This window comes from Oryctolagus cuniculus, chromosome 5 (genome assembly GCF_964237555.1).
Source record: "Oryctolagus cuniculus chromosome 5, mOryCun1.1, whole genome shotgun sequence".
NCBI classification, from domain to species: domain Eukaryota; kingdom Metazoa; phylum Chordata; class Mammalia; order Lagomorpha; family Leporidae; genus Oryctolagus; species Oryctolagus cuniculus.
The window spans coordinates 16,085,148-16,109,569 of record NC_091436.1 but is presented as its reverse complement, the minus strand read 5'-3'; the positions used below and the strand labels follow the sequence as shown (position 1 = coordinate 16,109,569).

The window sequence follows — 24,422 nt, the reverse complement described above, 5'->3', positions numbered from 1 at the left end:
AACCCTTTCTTTGCTTATAATCTATGGTTACTAGTGCTAAACTCAATCTTGGCTTCATATTAAATCAGCTGCATTTGCACATTATCCAAAAATGTTTGTTTTGGTAATAATTAGAAATGTATGCTTATTAGTATAAAATTAAAAAAATTACAGTTCCTAACAGCAACCTTGGCATTTATTTATGAACATTTTGTCAGGTACTCTGCTGGGTGTTTGGGATAGCAATTACAGCAGAGTATTAATGGCTATACTAGGCTGGAGCCAGGGGGGTGATTAAAAACTATTAACTATCTAAGACTTTGGATGTATGATATACTACCTGTATTTTTTTGTCTCATTAATAGATGTGTGTGTGTGTGTGTGCTTAAATGCTTACCTTGTAATTCAGTTCAAAACTCTTGTAACTCAGTTCAAAACTTTTTCGTCATATATTTTAGCCTGTGTCTCCTAGCCTAAGTGAACCGAGAAGGGGCCAGTGGTGGGATTAAAGAACAAAAATGCATTTTAAGTTTGTTGGTGAGACCAGTAGGGTGACACAATTGCCAAAGCCTTGCTTAATGACCTGAGTTTATCTTTTGTAGGAAAAAGTCACCTTTCATATTCACTTATCTAAAGTTTTGGCTGTGTAACCTGTGGAAGGCATGAAAACCCATGTGAGCTTAAGCAAAGGTTTCTCTGAATCACCATTCACATGAGGGTTTCTGATGGGAGCAAATGCAATGCTGCAGTCCAACACAGCCAAATTCCGTGTGTGTGTGTGTGCGTGTGTGTGTGTGTGCTGGGGGGGGGGGGTGGGATCTTTAGAAGTTCCTGTCTGGAAGCCACTGCTCTGGGATCATTTTGCAGATGAGGTAACAGGTCTCCAGGAATATTCTCCTGATTGCAAAATGTACCTCTTCCCAAATGTACCCCTTACCTCTCCTCCCCTCTCTGTCCCCATGCCTCCTACCAGCTCCTGCAGCTGCTAAATATAGCTGTCTGTGGCTGGCTGCATAGGCAACTGCACACTCCATCCTATCAGCCATATCGCAGTAACAGAGGAGTCCTCCCCAGGGTCATTCTATGTACACACGACATATTTCTCGCCAACAAGGAGGGTGAATCAAACAGGAGGAGAGACAAACAGAGATAGATTGGAGTCTGGCACTGGGTACATAAGGCAGCATGTTAGAAAAAGCTGTTCCCTGGCTTGATATTCCGCGTCTGTTTTAAATCCCTTCCCTGGACCACCTTTAGGAGATCACTGTGCGCTCTTGTTCCCCTGCAGTGAAATTCAGCCTCCATCCAGCAGTGATCCCAAGTAAAGTAAAGTTCAGGGAATCTGCTATTTGGGATCGCTCCAAAAGGAGTTGTGCGCCTAGAGTGATGTTTGAACCAATGTCAGTGCGAGGCAATAGTCCCTGGACGGCTTCCAGCGCCTTTGTAATGCATATGAGCTTGGGAGACCAGTACTTAAAAGTTGGAGACCCGGGAGCCCAGAAGTTGGCCAAGCGCGCTTGCACCAGCGCTGCACTTGCTTGCTGGCTCCGCTGGACCTGCCGGCTTCCCGGCCAGGGCCAGGGCCAGGGCCGGAGTGAGCTCGCAGCGGGACATGCGCCGCGCCGCCTCTAACTGCGGGTTGTGCTTTTCTTCCAGGTGGCCCGTGGGCTGCTGAGCCCTCCGCCGCGCGGGGACACGGTCTGCGCCCTGCCCGCGGCCACTGAGGATGACCATGACCCTCCACACCAAAGCATCCGGCATGGCCCTGCTCCACCAGATCCAAGGGAATGAGCTGGAGCCCCTGAACCGCCCGCAGCTCAAGATGCCCCTGGAGCGGCCCCTGAGCGAAGTGTACGTGGACAGCAGCAAGCCGGCTGTGTACAACTACCCCGAGGGTGCCGCGTATGAGTTCAACGCCGCGGCGGCCGCCGCTGCTGCCGCCACCGCGCCGGTCTACAGCCAGTCCGGCCTCGCCTACGGCCCGGGCTCGGAGGCGGCATTCGGCTCCAACGGCCTGGGGGGCTTCCCCCAGCTCAACAGCGTGTCTCCGAGCCCGCTGATGCTGCTGCACCCTCCACCACAGCTCTCGCCCTTCCTGCACCCCCACAGCCAGCAGGTGCCCTATTACCTGGAAAACGAGCCAAGCGGCTTCGGCGTGCGCGAGCCCGGCCCTCCAGCGTTCTACAGGTACCCGCGACGCCGCGCCCCGTCGGGGTGGTTAGCGCGCGCTGGGCGGGAGGGAGCAGGCGGACGAGGGGGCTCGCCGGAGGAGGCCACAGGCTGCAGGGCTGGGGTCCCGGGGTAGTCCCGGTCTCCTTGAGCCGCTGCACGCGCGACCCGAGGGTGCGCGCGGGGAGCCCGGGGCGGGCGCGCGGCCCAGCCTGGCGGTAATTCGCAGAGGCCACGTCCTCTCCGTGGGCAGCCGGGCTGTCCGCCCCTCTGCAGTCTGTGGAAGAGAAGGATCCGAAAGCCCTCGTGGTTCCTAACTAGACAACCGAGTACCGCCGCAGTTATCTGGGGGGAAGTGCCCCACGCGCCCGGATGCGAGGAGCTTTGAGGGAGTCCCTGCAGTCCCACTTTGGTATCCGAAGCTGCAGGTGGTCTGGGCTTAGTGGAGCTCAGGAGACTTTTGTTTATCACTGCCGTTAGTTCACGACCTTGTTTTGTTCGCACAATCTTGCCTTTCAGCCAGAATTGGGGCCGCGAAACACGCGGGCTGCGATGCAGAAGTGGGTTCTAGGGGCAGCGATTCCTAGCCCCAGGCTTGGGCTTCAGGGCGGGATCGCGTGCCCCAGCAGGTGAAGGGGTCCCCGCAAGTCGCTGCTGTCCCACTGAGTTCGTGTCGGAGCGGATCCTGGCACAGGACTTCTGACAGCGGGAATTTATAGATATCCTGTGAGTTTCAAAGGAGCCTAGTAGAAGTACCGGCACTGTCCCCTAAGCCTTCCGCCAGCTGGATCAGCGGCCAGGCTGGCCTGCAGGGCCCGGTGTGGCCCTGGAGAGGCTGGACTTGCGCTCACTGGGGAGACGCCCTCCTCCAGGGCTTGTCCAGGATGCAGGACAACGCTCCTCCATGGCTGGTGGCTGAAGCGGCGGGTATTTTGTATTCTTGTGTTTTTTTCCTCCTGATAGGCACTGTTCCCCTTGCTTCTGCTGATGGGCCTGCAGAGAGCCGAAGTGGGCGTGCCGGGGAAACACCTGTGCGCCCTTGCACCAGGCACGGGGGTGAAATTCAGTTCTTCCCTGCTGCGCCCTGGCTTCTGCCCTTGCCTCCTGCTCGGATCCAGACCCCAGGGCACTGCAGCACAAGCCTTGGACAGTCTTCTGTTCAGTGTAGTATTTCCAGAGATATTTATAGCAGAGGAAATAAGACCACGGTGCAGGTTGGTCCCAGAGGGCATGGAAGGATAGGTCTTGGGGTGTCCAAACATAACATCTTCAGTCTCCTTAGAGGATTCTAGAACATTCCACAGCCAAGCTGCTATCACATGGAACACACTGAACAAAACTTTAAAAAGTTGGCCTATTTCAAATTAATTTCCCTTGTTTTAGTTCAAGGTTAAAATGAAAAAAAATTTTTCTTCTGCTCACTATTTTTTTTTTTTTTTTTGGATAAAAGAACAAAACACAGCGATTAAGTCTAATTCACATAATGTTTTAAACTATTTGATGTGAAGGAAGGCATTGGTAGGATGTGAATTCCATAACCTTATGGTGGACTCCAGACACTATTTTCTTTTCCATTTTAATTTTCAGTTCTTTCATTGCAAATTAATGCCACTGAATTTCAATGGGCACTAATGAGGCAGCTCCTTGGCAGATTATTTACTGTGTTACTAATAATTGCAAAGTGAACATGGTCACATAAAGAGGGGATCACATTTTATTCAAAACTGTTCATCATCTCAGTGGCAAATAATATCACTATAATATACCCTCTCAAACTTTTTGCATTAAATCACTTTCGAATACTTTTAGATAGAATAATAAAAAAAAATTGCCAAGGAACTTTTAAAAATAAAGAACTCATACCACTGGGATTCTCTGTGGAAAATCAGTCCTGGAGTGGTTTTTTTCCCTCCAGGGTTTATTTCCCACAACATCCTCCTTCTTTGGTTTGGATTCTACCTCCGACTCTTCGAGGAAGAAGAAACGTTTATGGAAGTGATTCAAAGGGTCAGATGTTATTATATGTTTTCCCCGCTCAGTTTTCCTCTTTGAAAAACTGCGGGTAGAATTAAGTGAATCGAGTAGTGGTTTTAGGAAACTTTAGTTTTCTGAACTAGTTATCGAAAGTTTTGGGGCTGTTTTCAATCTTCTTGTCTTGAGCCAGGGGATCACGAAATCGATTTAGTGAATCTATAACATTCTTTTTAAAATAAATAAAGTGGAAAAGAATATAATAGAAAATATCAACATGCATGATACTTACCAAGGATGAGTTTTCTTTCAGTTTGTTTTAGTTGATGTGCTTGCGAGCGCTGATTATGACATAGAATATATCTCTTGCTGTGGGTTGAGGTCAAAGCAGTTTGAAAGATACTGGCCTAAATTGTTATGTTCAGAGGAAAACAAAAAATCCAGGCAAAGGGTGTTGTTCTCTCTACACAAACCAGAAAGCTATTTTGTTAGTTTTTATCTTATTTTTCTGTTATAAATTAATCTGGTGTCTTTAGGTCAGTTAGACTAAGCTTTACTATTTCTGATTCCTTCCTTTTCCTTTTGTAAAATGATGCTGTCACAGGGATTATCCAGTTGAATATCCCATGGTGATGTTCACAGAATTTCTGTGAAGTTGATATTATTTAGCATTAGCATGGTATGGTTCCTCTCCCATGGGCCACAATATGTAGGAAGAAAAGTAATAGATTAAATTTCTCTGGGCATATAATAATGTGAGAACAATTGTTACAAATGTCAACACATTGTTATTAAGAGGTGATAAATTTCTTATTAGACAAGCGGGAAGTGATTTTGCAAGATGGGTTTTATCTAAAATTTCATAAGATAATTGGAAGTCATTTTATCCTGGTGTTCATTTTTGGAGTTCAAACAACTTAAGGATTTCAAGTAAAACTAAGATGAAATTTAATTATATTTACTGTTTTTTGTTTTAGAAATTCAATGTGGGTATTTGATGCTATATGCTTATTTCAGTTTTATTGCTCAGTATTTTTACAGGATAATCACCATCTCCTCCTCCAAAAAAAAAAAAAAAACTTGGTAAATACACAAAACTTCTGCATCAAAGTAAAGCTCTGGTAATTTGTATATAGTCACTCTGTGTATCTTGGATAACAAGCTTGTCCATTGGTGATCACTGAAACCTATGAGTCAACTTTGAACAGAGGATCATCTCCAGGGAGAAATATGAATGGCTAATTTTCAAGTTTCCTATTCCTTCCTTGTACTTAGGTGATATTTTAGCCTCCTTTCTTCCTGTTCTTACTTTTTTCATTCATGTTAATTGTTACTGATTACCTGATACTTTGTGCTGGGCTAAGAATAGTCCATGGAGCCACATACTGCCTGGGGAATGAGTGTATTTTCAGTTGAAAACGGAATCACATCTTCAATCTCCATTTCATTTTCACCTCCTCCATGTGGCTTGTGCCTGTTTGGTGGAGAGCCCCTGAAGGATAATTGCCACTTATTCTAATCTTTCCTACACTCAGTTAATTTGGACCCTTGGTTATAGCTGCTTGAGATTTACTTTTGTGAATATATTTGGGCTACGACAATCATAATTTGGGAAAAATTCAGGTTCAGGGTTTCGGTTTCTTAGAGTTTTGAGGATATTAAAGGCAGAGACCATTAGGAAAAACTATAAAAGATATCAAACTTCCCATTAAGAATAAGATTGTATCTGTGAAAGTGGTATGTAAGCTGTATAATATTATATATATATATATTTTTACTATTTTAGCCACATGTTAATATGTGTCTTAGTGCTTTTGCAAACTAAAACGTGGTAGAGGAGAACAAATTTTAGTGGTCAGAAGTTTTGATACTCATATAGGATGATGATAATATAAAATCTTTTCCAATGGAAGCCACATTTAGTTAAGATCTTTATTACCATCTGTGCCATTAGTTTGTGCAGCCTGGGTCATCATAGAGAACACTTACTTTATAGATACATTTTGAAAGTGCCCAAAGCCTGACTAAGTGAAAACACTTTTACATAAAGAAATACATGAATATTAATTACATTTTTGTAAAACCCTTAAGCAACAAAAAATTAATATGTCTAACTCCTGCTCGTGATTTTGGTATTAATTTTAATATGACTTGCGAAGAACCCAGTAGGGAAAGCAGTGGGCTCACTACGTCCCTTTCTTTTCCAGGATACTTTGAATGGAGAGGAAAAAATTAGAATTTTAGTTTAATTCTAAGTCTCAGTTTGCTTATTGGAGAGAAGAAAACATGCAGTGGCTAAACTTGTTTAGAACCAAAATGCATCCTCCCAAGAAAGATGCTATATAAATCCAAAGAAACTGTGCACACAGAGTCACTTGAACACAAACCAAAGTGAAAGTGTAAGGGGGTTTCACAGACAGGAGGCAATTCATCAAAGTGATAAACTAGTTTTGTTTTATATTTTAAATTCTGCCCATGAATGGACGGATAATGTCATTAAAAAGCCAAGTGTTCCGTATACTGTTTCCTACTCCGTTCCTACAACATCCTCACGTTGTTCTGGAAATCTGAGGACTGAGAGGAGTGAAGATGGGGGAAGCACCTCCTGTAAACATTCCTGATCCCAGGAGGGAAGGCACCACGATTGCTGGGTTTTGTAACTTGAAGAGTAGTATTAGGACTTGTGAAAATGTTTTGCATTCTGTGTATTTTTCAGGCCCTATTAAAAAATATGAAGGCTAGGAAGGTAGCTGTTCTGGTTCCGACTGACAAAATTTTACATCGTTTAATAAAATAATTTAAAGGAACTTGGCTAAATTATAAAAAAATGAGTATGGCTGCCACTTGTGAGTGGTATGGTGATGTGGTGTGGGAAATCCATGATTGATGATGATGATGGTGATGGTGAGGAAGCTGCTGCATGCGATGGCTTGGAGTGTAGGTATCCCTTTACATGGGGGTACTTCCGGATGCCTGTTACATAGCTTGGATATGTTTATCCTCAACAAAAATCAAATCCTTCACAGATTGTTGGTTAATTTTTTCTGGTTATAGTATAATATTCTGATTCATATTACCAATAATGTCATAGACCTATGATTGTTATACAGGAAATTAAAAAGTAAAGTCTGGATTTTTTTCTTTTCCTCTGAACTCTTTGGAGGGACAAATTGTGTCATTAGTTTGTTGCTGTAGCATCTTCTATTGTAATTGAATGTGTCATTTTTATTCAAGGAGTTGACTTCTTTGTCCTGCAATTTTCTGCTTTCCGAAGTTCCTGTGAATTCTTTGAGAAAATTGTAGTTCACTTTAATAAAGTTACTGAGTAACATCCAGCACTAGACCTTTCCACATGAGCCCTTGGGTTCCTTCTGAGAGTTGCTCAGATGCTGTCAGCCCCACGGGGAGTGAAGGGCCTCTGTAGTGTGTTGGTCAGTTTTTACCTCCAGCTTGGAAGCCATGCAACTGTTTGGCCCCAACAGCCCCTCTCCTACCTGGGCTCATTCTGCTGGTTCCCAAACAGTGGCTTGATTAGGGGCCCCGCCAGCTCAAGTGTGTATTTCTTGGGCAGGTTTCTTGCATCGTTGAATCATTTATAGAAGGGATATCCTCTAAGGCTCTGAAAGTTAAAGACAATTTTCTTTTTTAATTTCCTGCAACAAAATGATGTTAGAAGCCATCATTTTTTATTGGCATGCCTCCTTTTTCCTCTGCAGATTTTTTAAAATTTTGAATGCATTCTCATATTTTCTTGTTTACTTTGCTTTATTTTCTCATAAATAGAAGCTTTCACCTCCCTTTAAATGCTTTAGGGTCTCCTTTCTCCTACAAAACTTCCTTTTTTCTTTTTCTGCCTTAGTTGTTCTGTCTGTGTATTCCAAGTTTTTTTTTCTTCTTTCTGATTTATTTTCTTATTGACCTGTTTCAGCTGTTATTTTAATAAAATTTGGAAAGAAACTCAACAGAATTCTTACCAACCATAGCAAAGCCAGTGGCATGAGAAATGCTTTAGTAGCTCAGACTGATAATAACTATATTAAAAGTTTGAAAAGTGTCTTTTGTCCCTTATCTATAAGAATAGAAATTTAAAATCAGGAAGAAATTTTCATGTAAGGGATTGCACTGATAGTTTATTCGTTTGGCTATTTTATTCCGAATTGAGTAGCTCATAGAGGACATAGATTACATAAAATGCATTTTTGCATTCCCGGGTGTTCTTATAATAGTATTGCATTTGGCTGTTGGAAATCTTACAGTTTGAATGGGTGAAATTCTATTACCAACATCTTCTGCTTGTGAGGGTAGAATGGAGATTAATGAAAGTGTGGTCCTGGCATTTGTCTTTCAAGGTTCCTGTTTCAGAGTTCTTACTTCATGTGGATGTGCACAAGGTGTTTATGGCAACTGTAATTTCCCACTCAATCAACAAAGTCACTCATTTTTTGAGCAGTCATGAATGCATCCATGGTTACTTGTATCACTAAGATATCTTAAATTGTGACTTTTTGGGGGCAGATTTTCAGACAATGCTGCATTGTCTGAATCAAAATAGATTTTAATGGTTCTTTATGGTGACTTTGATTTTTTGGTTGTTTCTGTTTTTCTTTGGAAGGCCTGATAAATCCAACAGTATCTCAAAAAGTTAATGGCAAATGGAATTAAAAGATAAGTTTATTTTGGTACAAAATTTTGAAATTCATGCATAGTTTTTTCATAATATGCATTTTCTGTAAACCTTCTGAAGACCCTTCATACCTGTTTTCCTTTCTTCTAGAATATTTCAAGCAATTCAGAGTGCAAGGGATATGCCTTCCAATCTGAGTATGAGACAGTTTGGCTACACTGAGAAGTTATTTTATTTTTTTTATAGTTAAAAAAATGTGGAACCTTTGGAAACCTCTTTGTTCCTAACTGGAGGAATCTCTGGCCACTGGCTTGAACAGACAACACATTAGCAAAATCCTGTAACACATGACAGTCTGAAGAAGCTGCAGGTTGAATGAATGAAAGGTGGTTAGCAGGAAGCATGAGTCACGTGGATTTGCTCGGGTTAACAGATATGGCTGGGAACAAGGCCGTTCAGGAAGGGGTTTTGTATGTCATTGGAGAATATGAGAAATCTGTGGATCTCCTTCTCTCAGGAATAAAAATAGGACTCCACAAGGCATTCCTATTACTCACAGATATTTTTATTTGCAAATTGGCTTACTTGCTAAAACTTAGTTGTAAACTTCACATCAATGGATGCTTTCCTGATCCCTTGTGAGATAGGTGAGAGGCATCAGTGTTGAGCCACCTGCTCATGTTGCCACCTGAGTCTCAGTAAGGTGACACTGTCTGCGTCAGCTCCTGCTGAACCAGCCCCCTTGCTGTGGGCTATGTCGGGGTTTTGCATCTTTGTACATTTGGTTGGTGATTTCACTGCTTAAAACGGCCCCCAAGCGTAATGCTAAAGAATTTCTAGTATTCCTAAGTGAGGCAAGGCTGTGGTTTGTCTTCCAGAGAAATTACATATGTTTGATAAACTTCGTTCAGGCATGGGTTGTCCTACTGTTGGCTGAGTTTACAGTTAACGAATGAACACTATGTATTAAACAAAGTGTTTTTAAATAGACACATACATAAAACGAGGTTAAGTTTGGTTGATAAAAAAGCCCAAGATCAGAGGCTCCCAGGGAACCACCATCTTGTTTACCAAGTGCAATGTTTCAGTATTCAGTAATTCAGCATTAACTCTGACTTTATGGAACATAGTTTCCATGAACAATGAGAACTGACCCTGTGTTAGAGCATGATTTAAGCACATATTTGGGAGACAAACAGCTTATGTTTCTAACATGGCTTGATTTCCATCTGGTTGTCATTTTTGGCAAGCTACGACTGTGTACCTGTTACTACTAACTGTATCTATAAATACCAAGTCAGACTAGGACCTACATATTTCACATATTGTGACGCTTAAATGAGTTTATACATGTCTAGGGCTTAAAACATGCCCAGCACATGCCCAGGAAGCTACTATCTTTTATTTCTTCTTCAAAAGAGATTTGCATAGTATACGCTGATGAAGATGAATAGGGGAGCTCTCTGAGTTTGAAAAGTTTGCAACTTCCTTGTGTTTGATTTGTCTTCAAGGGACCAACTTTAGTACTCTATTGTGATTAGAAGTTAAATTTTTCCAACCAAAAGGAAGCAGGAAGTTAGTATTTCTTGAAGTACTTACTACATGCCAGGTACTTGGCTGGAAAAACAAAGCAAAACTCTAATGAACTCCAAAGAAGTAAAAATCAATCAATATAAAAGAGTGGGGCACAAGAAGTGCTGGGGAGTGAAGCAATCCCAGAGGAAGAAGGTGAGGCTGTGAGTGCTGATGGCAAGGAAGGCACTGCTCTGTGACATGGACCAGAGGAACTCGGGGAAAGATGAGGGGTGGAAGCTGAGGTTTCTGGAGCACTTGCAGAGGGGGATTTTCCATCCTGGCTGCACAGTGGAATCAGGGGTGATTGCAGAATCATTCAGATGATTAAAAACTATTGAGACTGGGGCTCTATCTCAGTGGTTCGGATAATTGCTTGAGAGTTGGAGCTGAAACAGGCAATTAAGAAAAACAAAAACAATAACATATAAAAAAATGCCTGAGATTTTTGTCTCCTGTGCTATTCACTGGTCTGCAGCTTCCCAGCATGTCTAAGTATTACCACATTTCATCTTCTTGCGACTTTAGACGGATGACGTTTCTGTGTTTTAAAGATGGAAGAGGGGAGGTAGGAAAAGTCCAAGGTGTAACTCAGGATTTGCTGTATCTGAACCCTGAGGGGCAATGTCCTGTCCTAGGTCTGCCTGATTTCCACATCTTTGTTTTTCTGGTGCTCTTGGATTTCAGAAGCAGATGGTCACAGGGGTGCTGAGGAGGAAGATGACAGTCCTTCCAAAATAAGTTGAGGAGAGTAATTGCCTTTGGTATTGATCAGATACAAAGAATGCAGACTGAAGAGACTATAGAGTTGTGCCACAGGCTATGAACCTGAAACATGGATATAAACATACACCTTGCATAATGAGATTTCTGATGACTATAAAGATAATTGAGGGTGACTGAAGTCCTCATACCTTTCCCACAATAGTATTCTTTTTCATTCAGATTCTTTATAGAGAGTTGCTGGTAGATATAATCTCTACTGTTGCTTCTACAATTTTAAAATCCTGAATGGAACAATTGCATGATTACACAAAAGTACCAGTTGTGTGTTTAGTAAGTTCTGTAAGTTCAGACCCTTCAACAAATCATCAGTGTGGAGGAGAACTCAATTAAAGTTCTCTTGGGGGCCAGGCATTTGGCTAGGTGGTTGGGATGCCAGTTAGGGCATTGACACTCGAGTGCCTGGGTTTAATACCAACCACCACTTCCTCAGTCCAGGTTCTTGTTGATGCAGATCCTGAAATTTAGCAGGGGATGGCTCAAAGAGTTGTGTCCCTGTCACCCCAGTGAGAGACTTAATTTGCATTCCAGGCTCTGGCTTTGGCTCCAGCCAGGAGCTATATTGTTGGCATCTGGGGAGTGAACCAGTGGATGAGAGCTCTTCCTGTCTCTTTCTGCTTCTCTAAACAGACACGCTCTCCTGGCATACTCCTGTCTGACATATTTGTAGGATTCTCAACCCAAGCAAAATGTGGGCTATTTTAAATGCACTCACCTTGCATTTTAAAAAGCTAAGTTACTGATGAGGGAGGGGCACTTAGGCATTCCAGGTTGGCTCTGGAGCTTTGGGCACAGTCTGTTCAGCCTCCTGTCTTGAATTGTTCAGTCCTCAGGGCCATTGTTTCCTCATGTGACCCTGCCCAGGATACACAGCTGAAAGCCAGTCTCTGAGCTCTCAGACGTATGTGTCAATGTGCCTTCTTATGTTAGAAGTGTACATGGGCCTTCTCTAGCGTCCACACTACTTGACTAACGGGTTCTAGTACCACATGAAGAGGAACTAGCAACCCACTGGCCCACAGCTCCTTGGCTCTTTGTTCTTTTGTTTTTGATGCTTAGCAATTGTGATAGATGAAATGAAAATTGCTTTTCTATAATGAGTTGAATCCTTTTCTGAGAAGTCTGTGCTTGACATTAGGAAATAGCTAGCAAAGTGATCAAGTGACAGGTAGAAGCATTCTGCTTCTCAACGTTTTACTGTGAACAACTGCAGTTGACCTAAGTGTAGTATCTGTCATTTTCTGGTATAGCTTAAAAGATGGAAACATTTCTTCTCAAATGTCTTTCCTGCCATTCTCTTTTCTCTAGACATGGCAAGCCTCTTTTATTGCTGTTGTAAGTTCCCCACTGGTTTTACAGCTTTTGAGCTATCAAACTCTAATCTCTCATTGCCACCAGAGGGTGCTACCCAAAGTGCACGCATGCACACAGACACACACACACACACACAAGGTACTTCAGAAAGTTCATGGAAAATGCAATAAAATGATAAATTTGTTTTGATACTTTTTTTGAAATCTGTGCATAGATTTTTCATAATATACACTCCTCATGAACTTTTTGAAGAAACTTCTTATGTATGGATTTCATTTCTTTTGTACCAAAATAAATGCTTTTTAATTACATTTTTTCTAAGAGCTTTTAAAGTTCTATAGAGTGTACTTCAAAAAGTTCATGGAAGAGTGGACTTGAAAGGTAACATGAACTTGCACATACACTTGATCTGATCCTTCCTCTGCTTACAAATCCTTAGTATCTTTTTACTGGTCACAAAACACATGCATTTTCCATGGTGTGGCACTCAAACCTTTGTAATTACATTTTTTTTTAATTTATTTATCTGAAAGAGTGAGAGAGAGAGAGAGACAGACAGTGTGAGAGAGAGAGATCTTCCATCCTCTGATTCACACCCCAAATGGCCACAATTGTCGGGGTTGGGCCATGCTGAAATAGGAGCCAGCAACTTCATTTGGGTCTCCCATATGGATGGCAGGGGCCTAAGCACTTGGGCCATCTTCCACTGCTTTCTCATGTGTATAGCAGGTAGCTGAACCAGAAATGGAGCAGCTGAGACTGGAACTGGTGCTCATTTGAGATGCTGGCGTTGCAGGTAACAGCTTAACCAGCTGTGCCACAACACTGGCCCCATGTAATTGGATTCTAATCGAAATCCTATTAACACTCTGAGAAGCTCTTGCTTAAAACTGTATTAAATGGCACTGTCCTACTTTGTTCTTTGATTTATTCCCATCTGTACCATGTCCCTTTCTTCTTGTTGCATCTCTGTTAGGCCACTTCTTTCCAGAAATCAGCGGAATGCTGACTTTATCTGGCGAGTAGTTCATGTGGCATTCTTTTAGTTACATTGAGCACATATACTATCTTTTCTTGGTACCTTTATTGTAGTCACAATTGAATTCATTTTGGTTGTAAATAGATTTGTCTCTCCCTTCTGTTTAATAGGTTTAATAAGTGTCATAGATTAGAGTGATTTAATATCGCTTATGCATTCACTCATTCAGCAAGCTTTAATGGATGCTGACTGTATAACGGCTTCAATAGTAGGTACAGGCTGTCATTGATGAATTTATAGTCTAGGGAGGAAGATGATGAGTATATAGACAGTTTAAAAACTGTGAAATAAGAATTGCATTAGAGAAGAGACCTCTAGGAGAGTCAAAGACAGGCAGTTAACCAAGTAGAACATCTATTGAGGCAGAGGTCTTAAAAGGCTGGTGAACAAGTGACACTTTCAGTTGAGTTTTTAAGAATGAGGGTTCTGAGCCGGCGCTGCGGCTCACTAGGCTAATCCTCCGCCTTGCAGCGCCGGCACACCGGGTTCTAGTCCCGGTCGGGGCGCCAGATTCTGTCCTGGTTGCCCCTCTTCCAGGCCAGCTCTCAGCTGTGGCCAGGGAGTGCAGTGGAGGATGGCCCAAGTCCTTGGGCCCTGCATCCCATGGGAGACCAGGAGAAGCACCTGGCTCCTGCCATTGGATCAGTGCAGTGCGCTGGCCGCATTGGCCATTGGAGGGTGAACCAACGGCAAAAGGAAGACATTTCTCTCTGTCTCTCTCTCTCACTGTCCACTCTGCCTGTCCAAAAAAAAAAAAAAAAAAAAAAAAAGAGGGTTCTGCCAGGCAAAGAAAAGCAAAGCAGGATAGAGCCAGTGTTGTGGGTGTATCAGGTAAAGCCGATGTTGGCATCGTGTACGGGTGCTGCTTCGTGTCCCAGCTGCTCCACTTCTGACCCAGCTCCCTGCTAATGGCCTGGGGAAAGCAGTGTTGGATGGATCACGTGTTTGGATCCCTACCATCCATGTGGGAGACCTGGATAAAGCTCCTGGCTCCTGGCTTCAGTGTTGCTCACTCCTGGCTGTTGTTGCCATCTCGGGGGTGAACTAGCAGGTGGAAGATTTCTCTCTTGACTCTCCCTCTCTCTATGTAACTCTGACTTTCAGATAAATAAATACATCTTTGAAAAAAAAGACGGGTGAGGTTGTGAAAAGGAGCTGAGTCTTGTTTACTCTGCTACTCCCCATAGTCTGTCTCGGGTTCTTGGACAGAATAAATGTTTAATAACTTATAGAGTCAAAATATTGAATTAACAAAATAAGTACAGATTGTAAAGAATTAGGGAAATGATTCCACTACTGATAGCTAGTGTTTTTTGAGCCCAGTGTTCCAGGTGTCTTGCTGAAATCATGTGGATGGACTTGTTTAATCCTTACTTCAATCATAAGAGGCTAGAGCTGTTGTTATTTTCTTTTTATACATGAAAACACTAAGATCTGGAGAAGGAAAGTCAGTTTCCCAAGGTCACATGACCAGCAGTGGAGGGTTCGGGATTCTAAATTGGACTCTGGGATGAAACTTTGAATAAACTATACTATGTGGAAAGATTGGCAGACTGTCTCTGCTGATCAGCTTGCTGGCCACTTGGTTTGTTAATTTCTTGTAATGTCTTTATTTTAGTTCTGACAATGCTTTCATCTTAGGCTATGTCCCGAGGCTGCTGCTTTTAGTTTTATGTGAAATGGCTATTTTTATGATGCTTGCTAAAAGTATGTTTAAACAAATTTCCATTTAATGGGGGGGGGTTGTTTTCCCTCCTAGTATCAGAAGCCATTAAATAAAATCCAAAAAAAGACTTACTGATAGCAACCTTATTCATTTCTCTATGTGTGAACACCATCCAAGGATTTAAAGTCTGGACAGCATTATAATCTGTTTATTTGGTCCAATCTTCTTTATGCACAGATAAAATCAGAAATTTCCAGTATTTTCATCTAGAAGGGACATTAAAATCCAACTCAACCTTCTTGGTTTTATACAGATGAAATCAAAGGATCCCAGCATGATGCAGGATCTTAGGCATGATGCATTCCTATCTTTTTCATTTTCCAGATGAAAAAATTGAAGTTTAGATAGGTGAAGTGTTTTCTACAAGTGTTCCAACTAGTGGAGGCAGAGCCAGGGCCAGGATAAGTGGGTCTGACTCCTATCCACTGCCTACACCTAATGAATGGAAGCCTGGCCAGCTCCTCTTCACTGAGGGCATTGAGGCCATGTTGTACTCATTACTGTGTTTCTAGTATTTATAGTGGAAACTTAACAGAATTGAATGACGGAATGCTTGGTTCTAGTTGCTAGAAAATTAAAACGATGGGTAAATGAATGCCTTGGCCATGCCTCTTTGGACTGATCATGTTTATCAGCTAATGAGTCATGTGAGGATTTTAAATATTTTTAAATTTATTTGAGAGTTTGAGTGGGAGAGAAGGGGAGAGAGAAAGGGTGGGGAGTGGGGGGAAGAGGTTCTATCCATTGATTTGCTCCCTAGGCTAAGCTTGAGCTAGAGCCAGGAGCTGGGAACTCAATCCAGGTGTTCCTCTTGAGTGACAGGAACCCAGTTACTTGAAGAATCACGGCTGCTTCCTGGACCTGCATTGATGCTGCATGAGAATTTTATTTGCCTCTTCAGTTTTAGGTCTCGGGGGATTACTTTCTCCACTTCCATTTAGATTGTTTCCTCTCAGTTCTAATAATTGTATCTTGTTTACTTTTTGATTGAAAACTCCTTTTCTTGTTTTACTTTTTTCTGCTTCCAGAATTTAGAGGTTAGGAATTACCTTGCCAGATTTCCCTGGAGATTTGCTGACTCCTTTCAGATTGCTAAGCAGTTGGCTCTATTTTTATTCTGTTACAGTGATAAAATGGAACTTGCATTAATTCATCATAGATACTTCACCTTAGTATTTGCAAAGTCTAAAAAAAATCTAATCCATGCTTGATTCAGCAGCCAGGTTCCACATGGAACTTTTGCTTGCGTAGTTTCTATGTTGGAAAGGTGTCTTCTCTGAGGCTAATTAAGGAGCCCAATGTTGGTTATATTCTGTTTACTATTAAAATTTTCTCCTTGTAGCTCAATACTGTTCCAGGAAATGAAATGTAAGTTTAATAAGAATGGCAATTGATGGAGCCATATGTTTGAAGTATAATTAATGTTCTTGATAAACCTGTTGAAGAAAGACATGACTAATGGGTTATAAGTGTGCTAATGCAAGATAATTTGACAAAATTATTCTCTAGACATTCATATTTATAAGATGGGATTCATAATTACATAAGACTATAACATTTTTCACTGTTATTTTAAAAATAAGTTAACTGTTAGCATTACCCATTAAAACATTTGAAAAGGAAATATTAATAATCTTAACAATTCACAACACTGTAGAGCATGTAGGAATTAAATATGTTTGTACCAATATTTTAACACTTTTATATGTGCAAAAGAAAAACCACTTGAGGTAGGAGAAGACAGGATGGACTACTTGAGATTGGCCTTCACATTTATCTTTTCTTTTGTGAAAAATTAGGAAAAATAAAATTTTCTTTTGGTTCTTAAATAGTGTCACCATCTTAGCAAAAATAACTTCTACTAAAAAGTTGAAGACGAAACTACTCTCCTTCTAATTTGAGATGCATTTTGTGGAATGTGTCCTGCATTTTGGTGGCTCCTTGGTGACAGTGAATGCCATCCAGAGGCAGATTAGCTCAATGACAACTTTGTCTAAGTATTTCTCTTTGAAAGATAATCATTTTAATCTTCTCAAAGGAGAGTGGCAGCAGGTGGGGAGAAAGTGAGAAAGATAAATTAAAGCCACATGCCTCATATTACTGTGCCAGTCCTTACTGGTCATGGAGCTCCTCTTTGAGCTCAAGCTATATGAAGCAGGAGCTACCATTAGTCTTTTAAACTCCCAGGTAATATTCATAAGCTATGAACACTAATTTATTGTGACAACCTACCAGCCAAAGAGTAAGTGCACCTTTAAAATCCCTAATTACGTTCCAGACAGACTTTTGTCACTTGTTGAGAAAAATACAAGTAAGCATGTGAGGATATTAGGAGATTAACTTTTTCTATTGTCCTGAACTCAAATAATTGCTTCCAGACTTATGCATCTTCTATTAAAAGCATCCTATTTAGGGTTGACAGATTAAAACATAGGATGCCACATAAGCTGGAATTAAATAGAAAATGACATGGTTGTTCTGATAATTGTTATGCTTGATAATTGTCAATCTCAATTACTGTGAAGATAGATAATTGAAGTGTAAAGGTAATATCATGATGCATAAGGGGAAAACCATGGAATAGGGGCCAGTGAAAAGAGACCTTGCCTTAAAACCTTGGGTTAGGTAACTTCTTGGAGTGAGTAATGGTGAATATAGAAGTATCATTTATCTTGATTGTCTTGGGAGCATTCTCTTATTTTTGTGTTATTTTTGTAGTTAGGAAAAATAAATCCCTGAAATACTTTTCAAAGCTCGAAATATTAGAAGGAGAAAAGTGTACCTCCTTTCTAGATAAAACATTAAACAGATCTTTAGTTCCCTTCCTGTACTCATTCAATTTCCAGCACTTTCTGGGGGATGGATGGATAGCAGAAGAACTTGAGCTTGACCATGATGGCTTAGGAGGCTGTGTGCTGTGTAGGGGGACACATGGCTATCATGAGCTTGTAGGCATGGGGATCTCCCAAGCATGGTTGGGTTTGCAATGCAATCGAAGCCATGATGTAAAAAAGCAGCATGTATGGGAGTCACTGAGATAAAGAAATGCTGCGGGCTTGTTTTGAGTCTTGGTCTGTGTAATTTTCTGAAGGGAAATTATCTGAAGTCTTTTTGATAAGACCGTGTAGAATAGAATTTGAAAATCTTCAAGTCCTCTGAAATATTTTCTTTCACTTTGTCTTAACCCATGGATATTAAAGAACTCCCAGGGTCACTCCTAGGGTCAACTCCTGGAAATGCAGCTTGAAGGAAGACTTGTAGTAAGAATAGAAGCCTGGGGGTGGGCCTTTAGCTCACTGATTTTAAGACTCAGGCCAACATTGGAGTACCTATGTTCAGTACCTCACTCTGCTCCTGACTCCAAATTTCTGCTAATGTAGACCCTGAGAGACAGCAGGTGGTGGCTTAAGTGATTGGGTTCCTGCCACCCACATGAGGGACCTGAATTAAGTTCCCAGCTTAGCCCCAATGGGGGACTATTGTGAGGTTTTTGGGGAGTGAGCCAGCAGACAGGAGCACCCATGCTCTTGCTCTGTCTCTCCATCTTAAAAAAATAAATAAATAACCACAAAGAAATGGTAGTGTGCTCTCCAGGGCTTAAGAAACTTGTTCCTTTAGCTGGTGGCAGCTGAAGCCACTGGCTAACAGTGGAGTGATTTTGCCCCAGTTGGGTGTGAGCCAAGTTTGTGCTGAGCACGGGGGGAGAGATAGTAGTGAATTGGAAACCAGTGCTAGTTTGTTTTTGGCTTAATATGCTGCTGATACCTTGGAGAACTACAGCAGGAGGATCTGGAAAATATTTCTGAGCTAAATATAAAGAGTTATAAACACACTTCTAAGGTTAATAAAGATACATAATGCCGGTTTTCCTCTGTGCAAGGTCAAAGTTTAGAGTCGATGAGGACGAGGCTGGAAATCTGAACTGTTAGCCTCAGATTTCAGGTTCCTTCTGATTCCACTGTCTATACATGGCCATCAGAGGAAGCTGTCTAGAGATGAGAGCAGGCTTTTCACGTGCAGAGGCTAGGAAGTGTCAGCCTGTGCTGGCAAGCCTCTGTTTCCAAAGGGAGAGTAACAGGGAAGCTTTATCTGCAGGCTGCTTGATACCCAGGCTCTAGGAAAATCTTGCAGCATTAACTTTGTTAACTTGCTAGGGACCACATTAGACTCTTGATCTCATTCCTTTTAAGGAGTCATTGAAACGGCTGTTTGGCAATCTGGTTTAAGCAACCGACACAGGCTGCCTAACATGCTGTTTCCCAAGTCTGTTGATGTCAAATGTCTTGCTAGCTTCACTGGATGGCTGACCCAGTTTGCTCGTTCATTCATTCAATGAATATTTACTGACCATTTCTTCCATGTCAGGATCTGGGAATAGGCAAGTGAACAAGTCAAACAGATCAGTAAAGTTTCCTTCGTGAAGGTGCCATTTAAGGGGATGGAAGCTACCATGAGGATTTCTTGGTGACAAACATTTTAAGCTGAAGGCACAGCAGCAAGAAGGGTGTGAGGTAGGAGCATGCCATGTGTTTAAAGCAGAGAAGTCAGTGCGGCTGGAGTGGAGTAAGCAGTTGTAGGTAAACAAGAAGAATGTGTGGTGAGAGCCAGGAAGGTCTTTGTGGACCATCATGAGGAATCCGGATTTTTGTCTGTGTGGACTGGAGATACAACAGAGGGTTTTGAAAAGAGAAGTGGCCTGATCTTTTTATTGTACAGGTTTCCAAACGTTTACATAAATGGAAGAATACAGTGACCCTTCATGCACTCATCACCTAGTTTTACCAATTATGTTTGATATGTAAATATTTCCATATACACTTCTAACGCTTGAGGATTTTTTCTTGAAGTTTTATTTTATTTATTTGAAAGGCAGAGTTACAGAGACAGGAGAGAGATCTTCCATCCACTGATTCATTCCCCAAATGACTACACTGACTGGGGCTGGTCCAGGAAGAAGCCAGGAGCCAGGAACTTCTTCCAGATCTCACCTCTAGGTGCAGGAGCCAAAGCACTTGGGCCTTCTGCCACTACTTTCCCAGGTGCATTAGCAGGGAGCTGGATTGGAAGTGGAGCAGCTGGGACTTGAATTGATGCTCGTATGAGATGCTGGTGCTGCAGGCCAGCCCCCCCAGGATTAGTTTAAAAAAAAAACAAAACTCTAATAGCCATTATATTTTAGAAGTGGAAATTATAGCTTTAAATATCAAGAATTTGAATTGATTCATACTTTGAAGTTTAGGTTGATGGGATTTTCTAACAGGTTTGATATGGCCTATGCTGTCAAGGATTGGACAGCAGTTAAAATTCTTTTCAGTTTAGAACAGTTACTGAGACCAGTAAGTATGTACTTCTAAGTAGGTTTTAAAGATTAACATCCAAGCATTTGGCTTCCTCATTTAAAATTTCTTTTCATAAACATAGTCCATTGCCATCAACTCTGCAGAGAAAGAAAATGTTGGTCCTATTTTCAAATGAGGAAAATGGCACCTCATTACTTAGTTGTTAAATACGTTGTTCTCTAAAGCCCCTTGGGTGGTGGTTAAGAAAATCCTGGTAAACTGCATGTGACTTATCCAAACTCATAATTCTGTTTGCTCTATTATCTGTTCTTTCCTGTGGGAAATTTGGGCAGGCAAATGGGTACATATCAGGACTGATTTACTAACCTTTCAAGGCATTTAAAATTGTTTCAAGGGATATCATGGAGCTAGTTCCATATACTTTGGTTGTATTGAATTCAATTTAAATATATTCAGATGTTTTCTTGGCTGCTTCCCAGTTATTAGATGTTGCTTACAAGGACCCCACAGTGTGACAATAGGCAACCTGTGGAGCTGTGTGTTGCAACGCAGTGTGAGGGGGACAAGAAGATGCGAGTGCAGAATTGCTTGGTGAACTTGGGTCTGAGTATGGTCAGGTGTTCTCCAGGCTCAAAAGGGCTGCAAAAGGTTCTATTTGGCAGAAAATGATGAGTTAGTGTGTGATGGTTGGGGGTGGCAGTAGGGTGGGTATAGGGTGTAGGGTGGGGTAGGGTATTGGGGGTGGTGACAAGTTGGGGAAAGGTGCATAATTGGTTGCATACTGCAAAGCACACAGAAGAAGGGTGGAGGAGCTTTGAGATAAGAGTGAGAAAGAGAAGTTGGGATATCCCAGAAACTGCTCATTGCTCCAGGCCAAGGAAATAGTAATAGTGTGTCCCAACTCTAGGCAAGTTCTAGTGTTGTGACCTTTAATAAGGTTGATCAAATACATCAACCCTAGCCTCCTCTCACCATGAGAACCATATAGTTTGCAGTGCTATTTGTACTGCAGTATGTGTTCCCAGGGTCCAGATGGCCCTATCTGCACAGTTTTTCATTGCTACAGCATGCAGAGGTCTACAATATCTTCTAAGAAGGCAAGACTACTATTTACCAGAAAAAAAAAAAAAAGAATAGATTGCTTCTTGAGCTTGCTTTCTGTCATGTGGATGGGAAAATCAAAGAGACACAACCCTGAAGATTTAATTTTAATTTACATATCTAAGAGAGCCCTTAGCACCTACCCAGAGGTGTCAAAATTTCTGGTCCATGATCATGTTAAATAATTTAGCCTTGCAATGATGAAGTTGTTCAATGTCAAAGAACCTGTCTTCATTTTATACTCTCCAAATGATCTCTTATTCCAGAATTATTCATTTGCTTTGTAACTGTCTCCGGCCCTGTGTGCCAAAATGGGTAATGCCATAATAGATGTAATACACTTCCTTTGTCTTTGATGTCTCAATTCCTTTTTCTTCCATGCATGTTACCCCTCAGCCATTGTTGATAGAGTTCAGTGAACTAAGGCTATGTCAGATGCAGAGAAATGCTTTTTTTTCTCCTTCTCTTTATCCATTTTTCCTTCCATTTGGTTTTCTTTTCCTTTCTGTATTCTCATGCCTCATGTTAGAAAAGTGACATTTTTGTGGGCATGTCATTTGAGCAAACACAATGCTGTTACTGACAGCTTCCCATGATAGAGTGCTGAGTGTTACTGCCTCTTCCCAACTTGTATTTCATGTGTTTTATAATTCTTCAGAAAGGGTTTTCAAAAAAGGGCAATGCTCTCATGGGTTCCATTGGAGACACTCTAGCTGGTTATAAATGTTACTGTTCGTCAGAGCACTGGGATGGAATCATGGTTACAGTTGTAGAGCCAGAAAGGAGTTTAAGAAACAGTTGTAATTTCTCATTTTATAGAAGAAGAAACTGAGTTACAAAGAGGTGTGTGGGTTTGCTTATACCATGCAGCTGTCATTGGCAGACTCAGTCTAGAACTTCACCACCACAATACCCTGCCCCCCTTACTTTGTCCTGGGTTATCCCATTTGCAGCAATGTGATCCCTAATGACATCCAGGTTCCCAGATAAATTTTGTAGGCAAAATTTCCATTTGCAGTTCTGGACATGTTTATGTGGACTTCTAACAGGGTGACATAAATGGTTATAGCTCTTGGATGGGATCATAAATAAAAAGATTTGTAGATCACAATCAAAAGCAAGCCAAGAGGCAGTGTTGAAGTGAGGTTGTTTCTGGCTTTTTGACTTCTGTGCTTTAGTGTTAGTGGGACTAGGATTGCTGCCTGGAGTCAGTTTTCCCAAAGACTCAAGGCTTCCTCTTGGAGCTGTCTGCTTTCCAGGCCAGATGTTGGCCTCCTGTGTTTCCTTCTGTGCTCTTTCCTTACATTCCGCACTCCCCCACACCCTTCCTCCTCCTCTTTTATCTGTCCTCCATCCCAGGGTACTCCCTCGCTGATGATAGCTAGATGCTCTCTCAGTGCTGTTGAACAAATGAATGAATTTCTTAATAATTCTGCATGTAAGTAAGCTTATTATGCTCTGATGATAGCAGTCATATTTTCTGTGGAAATTAGATGGAAAACCAGACTTAAAAAAAAGTGTGGTATCAAATTATAGTGCTCTCTCTCTCTCTGTCTTTCTCTCAACTTATCTTTTTTTGGTCATCCATGTGCCTTGTTTCTTGAATCTTTGGGCTCCTAGACTTCATCATTCATTAGCACTTGTTACGGATGGGTGTGAGTAGGGAAAAGAGAGGTGATGAAACTCAAATTGGGTCACTTGGTTACACATTAGTAACTGATAAAAGATAAAAAGATATTGACTAAATGGGGTTTTTAGGGGACTCCAAGCCAGGCCCCTCTTATTTCCCATTAGTGTGGAAAATCAACACTTGTTTCTAGGTTGCAGTGAAGACATTTTGTTTAAGTGAGTGGGAAAACCTCTTGACATTTTTACAAGGAAACTTAAATTTGAATGGTGACTGCTAATGTTCTTTGTGCATGAAGAATTTCAGAACTCTTGCATATGCACGCTAATGGCACCATTTTTGGATTAAAATAGACATTTTCTATAATCCTATTTTCGGAAAAATTTCAAACTTTCATGAAGCTGTTCTATAAGTCTTCAGCTCCATCACCCGTTTTCAGGGAATTCAGCAGTCTCTTTGCACTAGTAATTAAATTAGCATTTTCCCTAAAGAAAAAAAAACCGTGATTGATCTAGTAACAAATGGTTGCAGGCGATTTGTAGTGGGATTTATGAGTTTAGGGATGAGCTCTGAGGCAATGACTTTGTTCCCAGATGTGAAATACTTTGCCCTTGGCTTGTGATGCATTTGGGTGGAGTTCCCAAGGATTCTGTCCTCTGTGGGCAGCCAGGACTCCAGGGTCAGACTGCCTGGGCCCTTGACTCCCATGTTTTCTGATTGCATGACTGGAAATTGCCTAATCTCTGTGTGCCTTGGTTACCTCATTTCTAAAACAACTGAAGTTATAATAGCACTGCTTAGAGTAGTCTTAGTGGTTATCTGAATACATGTAAATACTTAAAATACTGCCTGTCACAACCATCAATTTAGTGTGAAAATTTTCTTGCCTATTGCAACAGCTCCTTTTTTGCACCAATATCAGATTGGGTTTTCCAGAAGTCTATGGTCTGATCTCAATTTTGGGCAGAAGCTGAAGTCATGAGTATACCTTTCTCCCTAGTTAATTTTGCAGAATTGTCTAGAACTGCATATATCTCCAGTCATTTTTTTAAGAAGTTTTCTTCTGCACATTTGAGGGCAGAGAATTCTCTGCTTCCATTTGTTAGCAAAAGACTCAACAAACAAAAATAAAATAGAAATTTATTAAATGGATAACTTGAGGCAAGACATAGACATATCTGTTTTCACCTTAACGGAGTAAAGGCACTAGAACAATT

General features: G+C 41.4%; 1 protein-coding gene and 1 long non-coding RNA gene across 14 annotated transcripts in view; one reads left to right on the top strand and one right to left on the bottom strand.

The window, feature by feature from the left end:
• LOC138849567 (uncharacterized) overlaps positions 1 to 3,253 on the bottom strand; it is a 49,760-nt gene extending 46,507 nt beyond the window's left edge. The window contains exon 1 of the long non-coding RNA XR_011388454.1: positions 2,108 to 3,253. This is a non-coding gene — a long non-coding RNA (uncharacterized lncRNA). The remainder of the gene's footprint in view (positions 1 to 2,107) is intronic.
• ESR1 (estrogen receptor 1) overlaps positions 1 to 24,422 on the top strand; it is a 466,687-nt gene that overhangs the window by 141,341 nt on the left and 300,924 nt on the right. For all 13 annotated transcript variants that reach the window (XM_070073401.1, XM_070073399.1, XM_070073398.1 and 10 more), the window contains exon 2: positions 1,636 to 2,166. In XM_070073401.1, the coding sequence (XP_069929502.1) occupies positions 1,706 to 2,166 (461 nt within the window). In that variant the 5' untranslated portion in view covers positions 1,636 to 1,705. The remainder of the gene's footprint in view (positions 1 to 1,635; positions 2,167 to 24,422) is intronic.